Source organism: Tauraco erythrolophus, chromosome 2 (assembly GCF_009769465.1).
Source record: "Tauraco erythrolophus isolate bTauEry1 chromosome 2, bTauEry1.pri, whole genome shotgun sequence".
Classification (NCBI taxonomy): Eukaryota; Metazoa; Chordata; class Aves; order Musophagiformes; family Musophagidae; genus Tauraco; species Tauraco erythrolophus.
Window position 1 is genome coordinate 131,311,017 of NC_141466.1, and position 18,047 is coordinate 131,329,063.

At 44.4% G+C, this 18,047-nt stretch overlaps 1 protein-coding gene across 6 annotated transcripts in view; it reads left to right on the top strand.

The window, feature by feature from the left end:
• Nucleotides 1–279: 279 nt before the first annotated feature.
• Nucleotides 280–18,047, top strand: part of RTN4 (reticulon 4) — a 46,884-nt gene continuing 29,116 nt past the window's right edge. The window contains exons 1-3 of one of the 6 annotated variants that reach the window (XM_086631912.1): nucleotides 280–781; nucleotides 8,690–8,725; nucleotides 17,464–17,520. In XM_086631912.1, coding sequence (XP_086488038.1) covers nucleotides 322–781; nucleotides 8,690–8,725; nucleotides 17,464–17,520 — 553 coding nt within the window. In that variant the 5' untranslated portion in view covers nucleotides 280–321. The remainder of the gene's footprint in view (nucleotides 782–8,689; nucleotides 8,726–17,463; nucleotides 17,521–18,047) is intronic. The other 5 variants (XM_086631914.1, XM_086631913.1, XM_086631915.1 and 2 more) reach the window with 5 other exon arrangements.

The following is an 18,047-nucleotide window of genomic DNA, read 5'->3' on the forward strand; positions in this document are numbered from 1 at the left end:
TTACCCGACTTCTCCATCCCCCTTCGCCATCGCTCGGGGCCCCGCCCCCTTCATACATATTCATGAGGCGGTTGCACCCAGCGCCGCGCCTCATTGGCGGCCCCGCGGCCCCTCCCGTTCCTACTGGCCGTTGCCGCCGTCACTCAGTGGGGCGGGGCGGGGCAGGCGGCCGCGCCCCCCGCCTCCGCCCGCCGTGACTCACCAGGGCGGGGAGTCTGGGTCCCGCAGCGGCGGCGGCAGCGCAGCCCGCGCCCTCCCCCCGCAGCCGGCAGAGGCACAGCCCCAGCGCCGCCGCTCATTGTTCCGTCACCTCCAGGCACCATGGACGAGCTGGACCAGTCGCCCCTGGTCTCCTCCTCCTCCTCGGGGCCAGCGCGGCCGCAGCAGCCCCAGTTTAACTATCAGTTCGTGCTCGACGACGGGAAGGAGGAGGAGGAAGAGGAGGACGAAGAGGAGGAAGAGGACGAAGACTTCGACGAGCAGCTGGAGGTGATGGAGAGGAAGCCCGCCACGGCTCCCGCCCCCGCCGCAGCCTCGCAGGAGCGGCCGCCGCAGCTGCTGGACCTCGGCGGCCCCGCCGAGCCGCCCCGCCCCGCCGCTCCGGAGCCACCGCAGCCCGACTGGAGCCCCCTGGGAGCCGTCTCGTCTTCCTCCTCCTCCGCCACCACGCCGTCCCCCGCGCAGGAGCAGCCCTCGGCCCCCGCTCGGCCCGCCGAGCCCCAGCCGCCCAAGTCCGAGCCCGTCGCCCCCCGGAGAAGAGGGTCTTCCTCCGGCTCGGCTGGTGAGTGCCTCCGCCCCGGGGCCGGGGAGGGCGGCGGCCGGGCGGGGGGTGGGAGGCAGCGGTCCTCGCAGCCGGGCCCTCCGCCCGAATCGCTCCGGTTCTCGTTCCCCGCCGCCTCCCCGGGAGGCTCTCTTTGTCTGCCGGCCCTTGGCCGCCTCCTGCGGCATCGCTCCCTCCCCTCCGCCGCGCCGGGGCGCGGCCCCGCTTCCCGCGGCCCCGCCGCAGCTCATGCGGGAAAAAGGGCTCCCCCTCCCCCCCTTTTTCTTTCTTTTTTTTTTTTTTTTAATTTCTTCTCTTTCTCTTTTTCCTCCTCCTCCTCCTCCTCCCCTCTCTGTTATGCTAATGGCGGGAGGGGGGAAGCGCCGCCCCGGCCGCCGCCTCGCACATGGGCCGCCCGGGGGCGAGGCCGCCGCCGCCGCCTGGCAACGGCCGCGTCGCACGGCAGGGGCGTCGGGGCACGGCCCGAGGGAACCGGAACGGCCGCCAGGGTCCGGCCGGGGCTTCCCCCGGCCCAAAACCCGCCTGCGGCGGAGCTGCGGCGTTCCCGTCCCCTCGCCGCATTGTCCCGGGCGCGGTGCACCCGCTGGGCGGGGGGGGGGTGCCGGGCAGCCCTGCGGCGGGCACCCTCGAGAGCGCGGGGGAGGAGGGGAACACGGATGCTTTTAATCTTACTCATTTCAAACAAATCGCCCTCCCTGGGAGCGGAGAGGGAAGGGAATTAAGGAGCAGCGCTGCCTCCTTTCCTAAACCTGCCTCGCAAGGTAGGGAGCCAGGGGAGGAGAGGTGCGGGGACGGGCCCCTCTGCGGCCCTGTGTGGGCAACGCTGCTCTGCGGCTTCAGACAGTGCATCCTAAACCGCGGGAGGGAAGGGAAGGGAAGGCAAGCTCGTGGAGTGCGTGTGCAAGCACGCAGGGCGTGCGGACTGCTCCTGCCTAGGTGTGGCAGCGCTGGGGCAAAACGCCCGCCTCGCGTCCTGCGTGTGCCTCCTGCACGGCCGCAGCTGTGCGCTGGGTGTAAAGATGTAGCTGTCGCCTGGGGCTCAGTGTTGGGGGGCTGCGGTAGCGGCGGGCGTGCCGCCCCAAGAACGATCGGAGTGCCAGCCCCCCTCTCGCAAGGTCTGATCCAGGAGCTGACCCGGCGTGACTCAAGTGTTGCGTGCGGATTGCGATTGTGCCCTGGCTCCGCTTTCGCTTAGGTTAAAATACAGGAAATGACTTGAGGCCGTTAAAACGGTGAAAAGGACCAAATCGAGGTGCCTGTTGTCATAATGGTGCAGCCTTACCTTCATTGCTGTTGTATATGTTCTAAAGATGCAGGCTTTCAATAATAACTTGATGTCATGGTACGGGTGAGCGTGAGACTCAATATTTAATTCCAAAAAAAGCATCTGGAACAATGACAAAAAAGGCCTGTTGTTCAACGTGAATTTAATTTTGGGAGGGGGGTTCACAACACATTTTGTTTGCATTTGTGACAGGACTTTATGATTAGTTATGCTCTTGTTTTTCATGAACCTTATTCTTTTTGTTCTTTTGGTAGCTCCCTGTGTAGCAATACACTGAGGAGATTTAATTTTTTTTTTTATTTCCACCATTTGGAGGACAGACGATGACAAAAATCCTGCAACAGATTTAAGAGGAGGGATCCTATATGATGGATGAACAGATATTTTTCTATGCAAGCTATTTGAGTGGAGCTGTTGAAGGTTTGAGCAGAACAGAATGGAAGGAACAGGACCAACTAAATCTTGGTGTTGCTTTGAAAAGTAGGGATAAAAGTGTGATTTCCAGGACTGATTCATTTTTATCCTGAAGGATAAGACAAGGAGCACAGTACTTCCTGAAATATATCTTCTCTAATAGAGTAGAGGAAACCTAACTGTGTGAGAGTTGGGTAGCTGAGAAGTGGTGTCAGAGTTCTTTTATAAGACTTAATTGGAGGGGATGGAATTTATCAGTGATGATGAGTTTAGAGCTCTGAAGCAAGGACCCGCGTCTCTGGGAGGCCTGGTTTCCAAAGACGAGGTGTTGTAACACACAATGCTCATCTAATGATGGGCTGGAATATTATAGGCTATGTTTTAAGAACTTGAAGCTACTAGATAAGAACAAATTGTTTTGACAAAAGCATTATCTAGTTATGTCATGAATATTTTTGTCCTCTCAGGTGCAAGAGTACTTAGTTTTGAGCGTGTTAAGCATCCGTTTAAACATCAAGTGTTTTTTATTTTCATCTAGCAGTCGGTGTTAATGCTATCTCAATCAAAATATTTAACTTGGGTTCAAATTAGCTCACTTTCAGTCTTGCTGTGAAATTGGCAAAATCAGACTGGTGCCTGCAGCTTGTGGCATGAATAGCCACGTCTCCGTGATGGTTCCCTCCCTTCTGGAGGGTTACGGTGCCCTTTACTTTCAACTCTGTTGTGTGAATTTAAGGTATAACTCAAGAGTTGTAATTCATAATCTAGAAATTTAGGAAATACTCTATTCTCCTCATATTTAAAATCTCAGGCTTTGATTTAGTGCGAATTTGAGGCAAATAGCTTTGAAATTGTATTTCCAGGAGAAGGAGAAAGTAGCACGGCCTGTAGCAAGTATGCAAAGATTAGTAGGGATCCTTTTAGCCGCAGTAGGCCATGGTGCTGGTTTTTGTCAGTCTAACAATAGAGAAAATGTCTGGACTACTTGATGGCCCATTAAAATGTATTATTTATACATCTGGAGGTGTTTTTAAAAGTAAGTCTTTGCAATTACTATTAGTTACATACTTGGGAGTATACAGTGTCATTGTTGTAAGAGACTGTGACATAATTATATGCAGTGGAAGTCTCTGGCTGTGTGTCAGCAGCCTACCTTCTTAAGAGCTCATATAAATATTTGCTGGCGAAGAAAATAAGCAAGAGGACTGCAGTAAGATGTACGCTCTTCTGGACAGTTCTTGCTTGGCTACTGACTGTTATGCAGGTAGCAAAAATCACAATTCTTTTTGAGAGATTACTGCTTAAATCTTTTGATTACCTAAACTTATGTACAGTGCAAAGAAAAGCAAATCTGAGGTAGTTCTATGTGGTAAAAGTAATGCACTTTTTTTTTTTACTGGCTGGCCAAAGTAAGATCAACTAGTAAACTCTGAGAAGATACCACTTTCCATCTTGATAGCCCTAGATCTAGCAGCACCTACTGCTGCTTGGCTTGTGAAGGCAGGTTATGTATCATTTTCCTGGAACAGGCTGTCGTGATACAAAGTTAAACCATCCGTTTAGAAGAAACTCCTGTATTAAACCCACCAAACTGGCCACAGACCTGCATCCAAAGTGAGTAAAGACGTCCCCTTGTGTGTCAGTTGCCTGCAACTCTGCCTCAGTTCATTGTGCAAATGCTCTGAAGGGCCAGTTTATTAATTAGTCTTGTTTTCCCATTTAGTTTTATAGGACTTGGTTCTAATTCGTCAGTGTTGAGGAGAGGTTTCATGAAGAGTTTGCTTACGTGCCAGGCAGTGTCAAGCAGAGGGCAGCAGGGATGCCCCAGGCTGTACCAGGAGCACACAAACTGTTCTGGATTAGAGTTCACCCTCACCAGGCTGACCCCAGCTGCAGTAGGTGGTGATGAAATGATCTGTATCGGCTTCTGCTGGCTGTGTCATCCTGCAGTGGGGATATGCACATCCTGTAACTTGTGTTTTATACAAGCTCTGAAGCAACATATACACTCTTGACATTTTTTTCTGTGTTGCTGAGTTTTCTGGTGTGCTGCTGTGCAAGCATGGACTTGTACAGAGGAGTCGTGTGGATTTTTAAGGATGGAATGCAGCATGACTTGGAAAAAAATAGAGCTGTCCTTGAATACTACCACTGGTGACTCTGATTTGCACCCTTCATTTGTTAAAATATGTTCCCACTGATCTTCAGTGTTTATTTGAGGTGCAACACCTTTTCTCTTCCCAAATGTAGTCAGCAAAGCTGTAAGGGAGATGGTCATAACTGAGGTCTTTCAAAGGTAGAATATGATTATTTTTTTTCTGTTAAACAGTTTCCATTATAGTGACGTATGGGGAGGAGAGTAACCAGCAGTTTGACTGATACAGTAAAGCTAGCATCTTCCCTTTTGTATTTTGTGTTCCCATCTAGGTGAGTTCAACAAGGGATCGTGTTATTTATTTGGTTTTCTTTATTTGATTTTGTTTGGTTGGTTTTATTGTCATGTGCATGTGCGATATCTAGCACAGTGGGACCTTCTTCTGTAAGGGAAGAAATTTAATGAAATACAACAAGGGCAAGTGTAGAGTCTTGCATCTGGGTAAGAACAACCCCATGTACCAGTACAAGTTGGGGACTAAACTGTTGGAGAACAGCACAGGGGAAAGGGACCTGGGGGTCCTGGTGGACAGCAGGATGGCCATGAGCCAGCAATGTGCCCTTGTGGCCAAGAAGGCCAATGGCATCCTGGAGTGTATTAGAAGGGGTGTGGTTAGTAGGTCGAGAGAGGTTCTCCTCCCCCTCTACTCTGCCCTGGTGAGGCCGCATCTGGAATATTGTGTCCAGTTCTGGGCCCCTCAGTTCAAGGACAAGGAACTGCTTGAGAGAGTCCAGCGCAGGGCCACAAAGATGATGAAGGGAGTGGAGCATCTCCCTTATGAGGAAAGGCTGAGGGAGCTGGGTCTCTTTAGCTTGGAGAAGAGGAGACTGAGAGGGGACCTCATTAATGTTTATAAATATGTAAAAGGTGACTGCCGTGAGGATGGAGCCAGGCTCTCCTCAGTGGCATCCAATGATAGGACAAGGGGAAATGGATATAAGCTGGAACACAGGAGGTTCCGCTTAAACATGAGGAAGAACTTCTTCCCAGTAAGGGTAACAGAACACTGGAACAGGCTGCCCAGAGAGTTTGTGGAGTCTCCTTCTCTGGAGATGTTCCAAACCCACCTGGACGCGTTCTTGTGTGGTCTGATCTAGGTGGTCCTGCTCTGGCAGGGTGATTGGACTAGTTGATCCTTTGAGGTCCCTTCCAATCCCTAACATTCTGTGATTCTGTGAATTCGACCGGTACAAGAGTTTCTAAAGCCAAGCAGCTATTTCTTCTGTTAACCAGAAGTATGCGCAGAGATCGTCCTGCCACGTTTGATAGTATATTTGCTTTGCGTGTATATCCTTTGCCTTGCTTTCCAGGATAAAACCACACAGTTTCTACCTACCCTATAATGACGTAGCCCTCAGGGAACTTTTGAATTACATTCGGAGTTTTCCCCTTGGACATGAAATCCTGCAAACCACAGGTTCAGACAGTAAAGAACTACTTGTTGGTTGCCCTTTTTTCCCTTCCTCCGTATCTCTACTTAAGGAAGTTTACAACATGTCTTCGAAGTGATGGCTATCTTGTCCACCCTGTTGCATCACCACTGGTTATCTATGGTAACCGCTAACGACAGCACTTGTCTAAGAGTCAAGGACAACATTTAAGTCTCCTGGTCAGTGGTTTTCTCCTGCTGACTGGTACAAAGTTGCTAGGAAAGCGTCAAGTCTTTTTGCAACAGCTGATCTACAGATGGTTTACAAACCATTGGTGGTTGGAATATAAAGGCCTGAGGTCAAGAGGCTCAAACTTTGAGGAGAGGAAATAAACTGTGGTCATTGGCAATTGGCATGGTGAAAAGACAATCGTGAAGTAGATCTGTGGTTGGAAAAATGAGATTCCCAAGTGGCTTGCAGATGCATCTTGTGTTAATTCAGTAATTTGTGATGCATTTTTCCAGCATAACTTTCTGGTTGGTATATTGCGAGGATGTTGGGTTTGCTTTTTCTTCCTCCAGTGCCAAGGGTGAGGAGGATGAGGACTTTGGAGAGCACTCAGTCTGGGAGCCTGGCTACTTAGCAGAAGGTATATAGGCATCATTCTTCTGACGCTGGAGACCAGTTTTCCCGTGCTGTATGAATTCCAGGGGGGGTCTTTGCTGCTTGCCACCCGATTTTGAGGGAGGTTGGTGTCCTTGCCTGCCTGTTCCAGTGTCCATTTTACCACACCCAGCTGCTCGATGGCTGTCATCAGATCAGTCTGGCTTTCGTATGCTGGGAAGCTGTTAGAATAACAAAAGGCAGTTAATCTGCAACTTGAGGTGCTCGAGTTATGTTTCTTTGTTTTCTGATAATATTTTCCATGAAATAAGCCTTTTTTTGAGCTGGCATGTTACTATAGTAACGATGAAACTCAGATACAAAAATCAGCAATGCATAGTTCAATCTGAAAATGCCCATTGTGTTCTAGATATTTTGTAAGCAAGGCAATAGTTCTGGCTCCTTTGCTGGCTAGAAGATGTAAAGCCTCTGTAGCTTACAGGTAAATTGTCCTGAGATATTCGGAAACGCTTATGCGTGAAGTAGGAGGAAAATGGTGTAACTGTCAAGCTGCATTAGAAAACACAAGGAAAAAAGCTGTTATCAGCAAGTAAAAGATAGTGAACTGTGACCTATTCTAAGCAGAACAGTCGAGTATGTTTTCAGGTGTGGTTTTTTATTTCTTGTTTTATGATCTAACATAGAAGTGACTCCTGTTACGCTTTGAAAGCACTGCATGATGTTTTGTGCTTTAGGGCAGCACAGTACAGCTAGCACTGAGATCGCTGGGCTACAGCCACATGATATATGTTTGGTAGATAGCTTTTTTAATTGGTATTTCCATCAATAAGAACTATTACAATAGCAATAAAATAATGGGCTTATTAATATTCACAAAGTCTGTGAAAATCAAATTATCTCCATAGAATGTTTTTATCTTTCAAGTGGAAATAATCAATCTGCTGCTCATTGCAGCTGTCAAAATACGAGAATTTTAAGTTAGAGATGGTTTTAAATTACTGTTCTTCCCCATGGTTTTTAGTGGGTTTGTCTCCATTTATTACTTTGTGATGTATAAAGAAAGAATACTTGTAACTATTTTATTTTTTATCCCCCCTCATGTAGAAGTGTCAGGAGTACCAGTTTGACCCTCCCTGGTTTTGCTGGAAGATTTGCTTTGTGTCTTAGGAATGTCCTGTGAACTTTAACTTGCAGCTTTTTAATGAACAGGGCAATCATGTAATCAACTTCATTGTCTAGGAAGAATATGTTAATTAAGATGTCTTTAAATAAGATACAAGACTGAGATAAATATAAGCTTTTCTGTTGCCGATTAAAAATGTTCTCAGTCTATTAGATGCTGCTGGTCTAATGTCAAAATGCTACTTGTTATCCAGTCCTTACTGGTTTGTGACAATTTTTCTCGAACTCTGCTATTGTCTCTTTTCTGCCAGAAGATAAAATTCCTTAATGCCTGTCCTCTGTCCTGTGTGTGTGGTAAGGAAATGAATGCCAAGGAAAACAGATGAAAGAGTGTGTGTGAGGCCTTCAAAAGCAGGTTGGAGCTGCAGAACTGAAAGGAACAAGCAAGATCTGGAGGAAACATAAAAATGTGTGTGGTAGTGGTGGAAGAAAGGTTGCTTCTTTCTTGGGCTTTAGCCAGGCCTTCAAGTGTTCATGCCTTCAGCTTGAGAAATGCTTTTCAAAGGGCAAAGGGATGGGATGAATTTCTAGTGTTATGAACCCGCTTTTTCTTTAAAAGATCACATCCTTAGATATGAAAATCTGTGTGTATGTGAATGTGTCTAAGTGACCAAAAACTGAAGTGGATAGGTAAAACCTGTATTGATCAAAATCTGTTGCAACTCAGGAAGTGCCATGCTGCTTGGTACCTCATTCTCTTTGTTGAGAAAGACATTAGGAGAGCGCATGTAGTTGTCACACTGTTGTATTCATTTCATAAAAAACCATAATTACACAAATGCTAATGGCTGTAATGAATTCTCTAATGAATGTCCATATTCTTTTCCCCTCTTTTGAGACAAAGGTGTCTTATGTGACAATTTGGTTTTGTTTTACAGACTGTGAGCTCTTATATCGGAGGCTTGTCACACAAGGTAACTAACATTTTGGGAATAGATGCTAAATCAGTAGCATCTCCGCTCTTTAAGGATTAATTTAGCTAATAAATATATTCTTCTGCAATGTTAAAGTTGCTAATCTAAATACTGCTTAATTTGTTTAATTGTGGGGAAAGCAGGGAAAAATTCCATCTGTACAAATCAGTGAAAGGGAATCTTATGATTGGTATAATCTCCAAAATTAAATTGGATAATGTCTGCATAATGATAGGATTTGCATGGATTCTTAGACCTCCTGCCTTTGAATAAGTTCTGGTATAATTATTGTGTTTTTCTGCCTTGCAGCACTGCCAGAACTCGAATCTCAGTTTGTTACTTCAACGTATGGTTGAAGAGTCTGAGCCTTAAGGAAGAGTTATTTAGTTTTAGAGGAATTACGTAGTATTTTTTTGGTTACAACTATTGCCAAAGAATGAAAACTTGTCTTTAAAGCCATGTGTAGCTGGACACATGTGTTTGCAATTGACTAGATTATTTCTTTGTGCTTCTTTCTTTTTAATTAAATATATTAAAATAACTTAAATTATAGATATATGAATATAAATTCTGGATCTGTGAGTGTTCATATCTGAAATCAGTCTAGATTCATTCTGAGCCTCACTATTAAATATATTTGTGATTGTACAATCACAGAATCATGATCATATATTAAATATAGTTGTGATTGGGAAGGGGGTGTTTCAAGCCATCAGATATGGGCTGTGAACAGTTGATGTTGATTGTGGCCACCTGGCATTAATAAAGGCCACCTGATGTTAATACTTACCTGCCACCCGATGTTAAAACTCTGTAAGGAGGCAGAATTTACGTGATTAGATCAGTTGATACACTTGAGGGAGAAGGCAGGTTAATCTGTGTGGCACTTCTTGTTGGGGAGCTGAGTTTATGCACAGAAGCCAAGTGGTTTATCTTCGTTCTTTGGAGGATTTAACTTTTCTCGCGGTGAGCCGCTGTGGACTGCTGGTCTGTGATAGGTATGTGCCTCCTGTTTCTGAGAATTCCTTGTTCTCTTGTTGTACTTGGTGTAAGAATACTGAAAAGTTTATTTGGAGCTGACCTGTGTGACTTCTGTCTTTGTTTGTTTACTTTTTGTAACAAAATATGACAGATAAAAACTCTGTCCTTGCTCTGAAGAGACACAGTGACACTCACATGGCTCAGGGATTTTAATAGGAAGTGGCATTATAGAGCCGTTCGCTGAAACTTGAAATGCTGCTTGGATCCTGCCCGAGGTGTTACTGATCAAAACGTTTGGGTGCAGGAGTGAGGTGAGGCTGGCAGTTAGGTGTCTGAAGCATTTAATGCCCTTTTAAAGCACCCTAGTAGTGGGTACTTATTTTGGTAATCTGGGCATTGTCATGGAGCCAGAAGTAACGTATCTTCCTTGTCCATCTGTTCTTGCTTTGGTTGGCAGTCGGTAATGCAGGGGAGTGGTATTGCAGTGTCTGGCTTGCTTTTTAATCTATAGCTTATCAAAAGAAGATGAAATGGCTCATACCTTCTGTCGTTGTGCACTTCACAGTATCTGCGTTGCTGGGCAGCTCGCCTCAAATGCAGTTTTTCCAAAAGAGGAAAAGTTGCTGCAGGTTGGACCATGTAAATGTGATACTGAAAAAAAACTTGCTTAGACCAGTTTGGTTATAGGTTTCTGCCTCGACAGTAAGAAAACACTTCCTGCTGGAGACTTGTGTTTCCATGAACAGAACACTTAAAGCAGCAAGCGTTGTTCAAAATGCTTGTTTTGAGCTCGTTTTCTCATTTTGTGTTATTTGAAATAGGTCAAGAAATCTCCTTGCAGAATAGTGCAACTCGCTGTGCAAGAGATGCACGGTGCCACTTGGCCGGAATTGCCACGGAGGCCTGAGACGACCCACAGCTGCCTTTGTTAATAATCAAATCTCTTGGATCCTTTTGTGACCCTAGCTCTGATGCTGTCAAGATGTTAAAATAGAGCTCCTGCTTTCACTTAAATCTTCAGCACTCTCTGCCTTCTGTAGCAGCTTGTATGCTTTCCTCAAAGATTTCCCAGTAGTTTGCAGTCTGAGTTTCCCAAACTGGAAACTTCTCTCTATAAACTTATACGTATAACTAAAAAGAGCCAAATGGGAAAACCTGATTGCTTGCTGTGGCTCTGCAGCTTGATCTAAGGATGTGAAAAGATGCTTTTAATAGTTAATGATCTTTATCTTGAATTCTTTAAATATTTGGTGAAATACCGTATTTGGAACAATTGTATCATAACAGGAGATGATTTAAATGGAGTTTGTGTAGGCAGCTGCTTTTCTCAGGAAATTCTTGTGAGTTGTGTGCCCCTGTTTACGCTGTGGTAGGAAACAAGGCATCCAAGAACTTGACTCTCCTTGAAATCATTTAATTTAAGTTTTAGGCAGCCAGGTATGTTGTCTTTGATGCTTTATGGCAAGAGGTAACAATTTACTCATAATTGGACATTGACACAGGCAGGAGAGAAAAAAGCCATGGCAGTTCCTCCTTGTGGTTTTGAAGTGTGAGGGTCCTGCACTGGTCTGCAAAAGCCTTTTGAGATTTTTGTAGTTCTTGAATCTGTAAAAGAGTAAAACTTTGTGGTAGCACTGGTATGTGCGTTTTGCTCAGGTAATGGTTTGAGATCAGAAATGCTGCTTGGAGCAGTCTCCACTGTTGACAAACTAACAGCTCGGTGCATGGAAGCAGCAGACAATTTCTCTTTCATTTCAGCCCTAGAGGGACTGCTGCAAATGTAACTTTTACACTGCATGTGAGTCATGTCACAGATGTCATTCCTTTGAGTATTAATTTTGCCCTGTTTTCTTTTATTGTTAAATATTTGTTTAAACAAGAGAGGCCCTTCAAAATCAGTGTCCCATTGTGGTGAGGTCCCTAAGATAAAAGCACTCCCTGTCTTTGTTAGGCATTTTGCTTATTTTCTAAACATGCAAAGGTGAAGTGGATTCTTAAAGACTTTATTTTTGTCAACTGTGTTTTTTTTGTTAATGTGTTTTAAGAATAGAGTACTTTATCCAGCAAACTAACCCAGGAAATGTTTTTTTATTTTCTGAAGACTGAAACTGCCATCTAGCAGCCTAATACTGTCTCTTACCAAAGCTAAATTACGCATCAGGATGAAATTCGCTCTGTGTTTACACGTAGAAAATAAAATAGTTGTGTTTCTTGTTCCCATTGCTGAGCTGGTACATAAAAATAAGGAGAGTATCAGAACAATAAATGTGCCTTACCACACACCTGCTGCTTGGGAGGAGTTGTGTGTGAGAGCAACGGAAGGGCACATCAGTTACCAGAAATCCAGGGATGAGGGACAGAACACATTCTTGTCGAGTCCTTATTTTCTGTGACTAGACTTGAGCCCTCTGCTTTCTGTTGGCAAGTATTTTTGGGGGGGGAGGAAGGGCGTTTTTTTTAAATAAATTGCTTTTCTCAGAATTGTCAGTTTACTACTTTTTCACTTTAAACATTCTTCTCTTTTTCTCTGGTAATCTTTGCAGCTAACTTTACTCTCCCTTTCTTATTTGTCTGGGAAATCTCTCTCTGTTTATTCTCTGCTTTTGATCCAAAACCTTGATATTAAATATAAAGCTTTATGCTGGTAATATTGGTGTCTTTTAACACCACCAGTTAGTGGGCAATCAGCAAAAATTAAAATGAGAGTTTAATATGACACCTCTTTGTTATGCTGGTGTCAAGTTTTTTTTTATTTTTAAACCAACCAGGTCTATTTCTTGTTGGTGGATCTTATGTTTTAGCTGAAATCATAATACAAAGTTCTAAAGTATGAGAGGTCATGCTACTGAAAGGAGAAGCTATTGGGGTTGTTCAGGGGAGTTGCCTTTTTTTTCTTCAGGGAATATTTGCAGAACGTTTTTGGTTAAAAATAGGAATGCAATGAGAATGGATCACTTTGTGCATCACTTAGTTCTGATGTTCCTTAAATGCTTTTCCTTTCACATTAGGGAGATATGTCCATATATGTGGATATTAAAAAAAAAAAAACACAAACCCACAAAAAAAAAAACCAAAAAACAACCAAGCCAAAGCAGACCAAAACCCACAAAAAACCCCACCACACAAAAACCTGTAAAACAGCAAAAAAACCCAAACACAACAGCAAGGTGTATATACTTCAGTATATACAGGTGTATGTACTTCAGTATAATGTTAGTGTTTTACTGAATGCTGTAAGATCACCTGCGCAAGGTTGAGTCTGTCTAGAAAGTTCTCTTTAAAAACCATCGCTTGGACTAATTCAGTAACTAATATAAAGTGACACCATTCCCAAACAGGAGGTCTGTCTGTCTTCAGCTGTCTGCTGAAGGCAGGTCACTAACCTGCACCGTTACGGCTTTTGAGCAGATAAAATGTGGAGTAAAGATTTTTCTCCTGGCGATCTAGTGGTGTTCATTTTGAGGTCTCATTCTGCAGTATTTCGTGGGAAAAAAAAAAAAAAATCTGTCTTCTGATGGAAGCAGTAACCAAACTGTTCATCTTACTGATTTTTTGTTACGATTAGTAAAAACTGAAGACTTCTTTACTTAGATTTTTCTTTACATCTTTCACTAGAGCAAAGCTTCACGCAAGGCCGGCTTTGTACGTCAAGAAAGGAGTTTTGAATATGCACCTTTACTTGAAAGTAACTTACTTAGAACATGGTTATTCTGAGGGTTTTTTTACTTGATTCTAGTGGTAATCGCCTAATTTGTGCCATTCATATGCAAATAGAAAAGCCACTCAGGGATCTGTCCTCAAACTTCTTGTACAAACGAACTTATTCTACTAAACATAGTACTTTGTTACAAAACTTACTACTTTATTACAAAACTTACTACCCTTGTTGTCGGCTGTTGCCAGTGCTACCACTTGAGCAATGGGTGGGAAGAGGCAGCTGGTTCTCTGGGATTGCTTTGCAAGCTTGGCTGAAGTGCTTTGCACGCTCCCTGTGGTGTGCCTTTGAGTCTGGGTGCTGCCTTTTTTTTTTTTTTTTATTCTTCTATCTCCCAAAGCACCCAGAGAGTTCTGTTTCTGAAAGGTTTCTAACCTCCAACACTGGAGGTAAGGATTCTTCAGTGCAAATGTTGTTTCTGGAAAAAACAGTGCTCCTATCACTGCATCTTTTGAATTACGATCCGAAGAGAGCGGTTGGTTCAGTTGGCAGTCGTACTGCTGTGGGAGTTGTAGAGGTCCTACTCTGTTCTCCCTGCTTGCCTGGAGGTGTTACGCAGGGCCCACAGCAGGAAAAAGTCCTTGTATCTTCTTCCTTTCAGCAGGAAAAATGCCATTCCGATGTGGGCGGAGGGAAGGTGGGTGGTTCTCCTTGGCTGGTTAGGAAATACTGCTTTTATGTAACTGCTTTTCACACTCCCAGCTATGTGTGGAAAATAAAGTTTGGGTGTGGGCATAATATCCTTCCATTAAGAGAACCTGGGAGTTCAGTGACTGGCATAACTATTGTGTGTGTTTCTGCGTTGAGTAAATGGAAGCCAAACCTGAGAAGGAGTGGGAGTTTCTGCCTTGTGCTGTCTTAATGGAGCAGTGAAAAATCAGTGTCCGTGCTCCTAAAACCAGTGTTACTCACCAGAAACTGAAACCTCTCCCTCTGGAGTTGGGAAATACTAAAAAGGTTTTAAGCGTAGAATTTTGGGGCGAGATTCCAGTTGATCTTTGGACACCAAGTGTGCTGCACCTTCAGGGACTTGTGTGTTTTTGTCTTTGCCTCCTTACCCTAGTGGCCTCAGTCTTTTTATTTCTAAATTTTCAGCATTCCCACTCCACTGACTTGTTCTTGGTTTCCCTGTGATGAAGTGCTTTTCTTCTGGGGTGTCTGGGGCCTTTGTCTACATGCTGCACAATCAGGTCTCATCATGTTCATCCTCCTTTCTCTCCCCTCTTCTCTGCTCCAACGTGTAGACCCCTTCCAGCAAGTAACGGTTGCGCGTGGGGAGCGTGTTGTAGGCAGGTAAGAGATGAGGTGATGGATTGATGCTGGCTCAAGCGTGGAGCGTGAGGACACTACTGCTCTGTTGAACCAACAAGTGACTAGGTATTTCCAGCACGCACCCAGAGGGACAGTCCTACATCTGTGGTCAGATGTTGCTTGCTTGGCCCATCTAGGCATAACGTTGAGAGCGAAGGAGAGCGTGCTGCTGCTTGGTGCAAACCCTGAGGCTTGCTAGCCTAAAATCCAAAGCTCAGCGGTAACCCTTGGTGTACCACACACACCGGGAACTGAAGAAAAAGCTCTTGTGGTACTGATGGAAGCCTCATTTTGAGGCAGGCAGAGAAGCTCTCTGGCCTGGTAAGTCCTAAGCTGTGCTCTCACTGAAGCCCCTTGCTTCACTCTCCGAAGCAGGTGACTTGCTCGCCTGTCTCCAGGGGCAGTGGGCTCCTTGGGAGCAGTGTGCTGGCCCAAGAGATCCCGGTGAGCCAGGGCACGCGGAGTCGAGCATCTCCTCACATCGAGGGCGTAGGTGATACTTGGCAGTGCAGGGATGAGCGTTGCGGTTCTGTGACTGTGTCACAGATTGATCAGTCGTCCTCCAGTGTGGTTTTTGTCTTTAAAAGCTTTTGCCACCACTGAACTGTACGACTGTTTTAACGTGTTCTAAATTGAGAAGTGAGGTTTCTCTCTGTGTGGTCCTTAATAGGAAAATGTAATTTCTAGAAAACGGAACAGAAATCCCTTTGGCCCAGCAGGAGTTGAGGAAGCTTCTAAATACTGAGTCCTACACTCCGACTTTATTGCTCTGTTTTCTTACATCTTGCTGTGTTTTGTGGATTATAAACATCATTTGAAGATAACAATATTCTGCAAAACAAAACCAACCGCCTGTATATTGTGACAGGAAACATAGGTTGTGAGGAGACTTGATTTTTGGAAAATGGCTGATGAGATTCATTTGAGTAACCCAGACAGGTCATGAGTATCCTGAAGTGGCATTGCTTTTGCAGAAAGTCATGGTTCAATGCCAAGGCAAAAACTACCTTGGTGCTGTGCTTTACTGGATTATTATGTGTGTGCTGCTGGGTCTGTCGTGTTTCTTGCTTTTTGCCTTTCATCTTTTAAAATCAATTGCTTCTATTTTTCTATGCTTTTAATTAAAAAGAAAATTATTAACTTTTTCAGTACTTGATTGTGCCCAGGCAAATAGCAAAACTAAAGATTATTGATGTCTATACTGAAAATTCAAAATCTAATTGAAATGCCATAATATAATTTTGCACTCTGCTGAAACAATTAATGTAAATTGCAAATATTCATAGAATCATAGAATGGTTAGGGCTGGAAGGGACCTTCAAAGGTCATCTAGTCCAACCCCCCTGCAAGGAACAGGGATATCTCCAACTAGATCAGGTTGCTCAGGGCCTTGTCCAACCGGGCCTTGAACGTCTCCAGGGATGGAGCATCCACCACCTCTCTGGGCAACCTGTTCCAGTGTTCTACAACTCTCATGGTAAAAGATTTTTTCCTAATATCCAATCTGAATCTACCTCCCTCTATTTTAAAACCATTACCCCTTGTCCTATCACAACAGGCCCTCCTGAACAGCCTCTCCCCATCTTTCTCGTAGGCCCCCTTGAGGGGGGCCTATGTGCTATTCTTTAACAACCTTAATTTGAAAACTTTATGCACTCTTTAGAATGAAATATATTTACCTAAATGTTACTATTTTTATATTAACGTAGTGCCAGCAGGCCACGATGGACCTGGGAAAAATCCTGCTGCTGCCACAGATAAGGACTGGTTTTGATTTGCCTGATTCCTAACGATGGCTGGTATTGCTGCTTCTAGGCTGGTTTTTCATTCAGTGCTTCATGCAGCTTAGTAAAATGTCATAGTTGTATCCTTTCAGTCCAGATAACGTGGAATATGAAACTGGGATTGTCCAGCTTCTCACCATTGTGCATTTAAAGAGAGCGACTTCCTTAGCTTAGGAGAAGGGTGTCCTTCCTTACATTTATGTAGTTCTTTGAATGGAAATTGGAGAGCTGGGATTGTCTGGTGAAATATTAGTGTTAAAACAAATCCAGCAAAACAAAATGTGCTCCTTGGATCATGCCAAAGGCAGCTGAAATGATGCCTTCATTTGGAAGCTTGTCTACATTATACACAGCAAAAATAGTAAAGATGTAAATGCAAAGCGACTAGTACGGTCATTTAGAATAGAGCAGAATTGACTGTCACCAGTTTGATCAGCGTCAGCGTGCCTGCTCAGTGCTCTGTGTGTGGGAGTTTCAAAGCTTACTTTAGTAATTTTAAACTTTTCCCAGTGTTGAACTGAGTCTCCTTGTAGGTGCTGTTCTCACACGGGTTAGTCGGCACCAGGAGACCCTCTGACAAAGTGAGCTGGTTCAGGGCGGTGTGTCGGTGTCAATGGCAGGTGTGTGCTTCCTGGTGCTAGAGACACTGTGGCTGCTCAGTGGTGTGGAAGTTTGGAAAATCAAAATCAAGAGTAGCTACTGTGGTGTATCTTTACCCTAAGACTGGTCTCTGGCTAAGAGGGTGGAGATCCCTCAGTAAAGATCCCGCTGTACATGGAGAATTGCCTCTCACCAGTTGCCCAACTGGTATCTAGTTCTGTGGTTCTCTGGGGGTGTAGATGTTGGCTGTGGATCTGTTTGATTTACTGGGAACTGACTACTTGCGTGCTTTCTCCCTTCTTCAGCCTAGCCTTTATTTCTGCTGAGGTTATTTGTTTGTTTTTCAGATGAGACCCTTTTTGCTCTTCCTGCTACATCTGCGCCTCTGATGCACTCCTCTGCAGGCAAGTTCTTTCTGCTCACCTTTATCTGAATACATCCTGCATTTCTGATCTGATCTCATTAACTCTTTCCAATTAGTCTGCCTTTACTAAAAGTCAGCATGGGTCCAAGAATAGCCTCTCTCACGTTTTTTCAATTTTGACTTTTCAGTTGATCTGTTCAAGATTTTAATATGCATTCATTTCTTTACATGGTAAACTGTTTCATAAACAAGCTACAGCCATCTGTGAATTCTTGGACCCTTGATGTAGGAGAGAAGTTGATACTATTAACAGGTTGACACATCAAAGTATAGTTGCTTTACTGATTTAGCAGAAAGATTTAATCCGTAGTAACTTTCTGCAGTATTTTATATAAGTAAAATTTGTACCTGTAGTATTTGTTTAGTGGTTTTTGTTAGCTACACTGTCTACCAAATTCCCATTTAAAAAAAGTGTCAGAAAAAGACTTCCTACTGCCATACACGTTTGTGCACATACTTGTGCACAAGCACACACACATACCCTCTCTCTGTCTCACCTTGCCACCC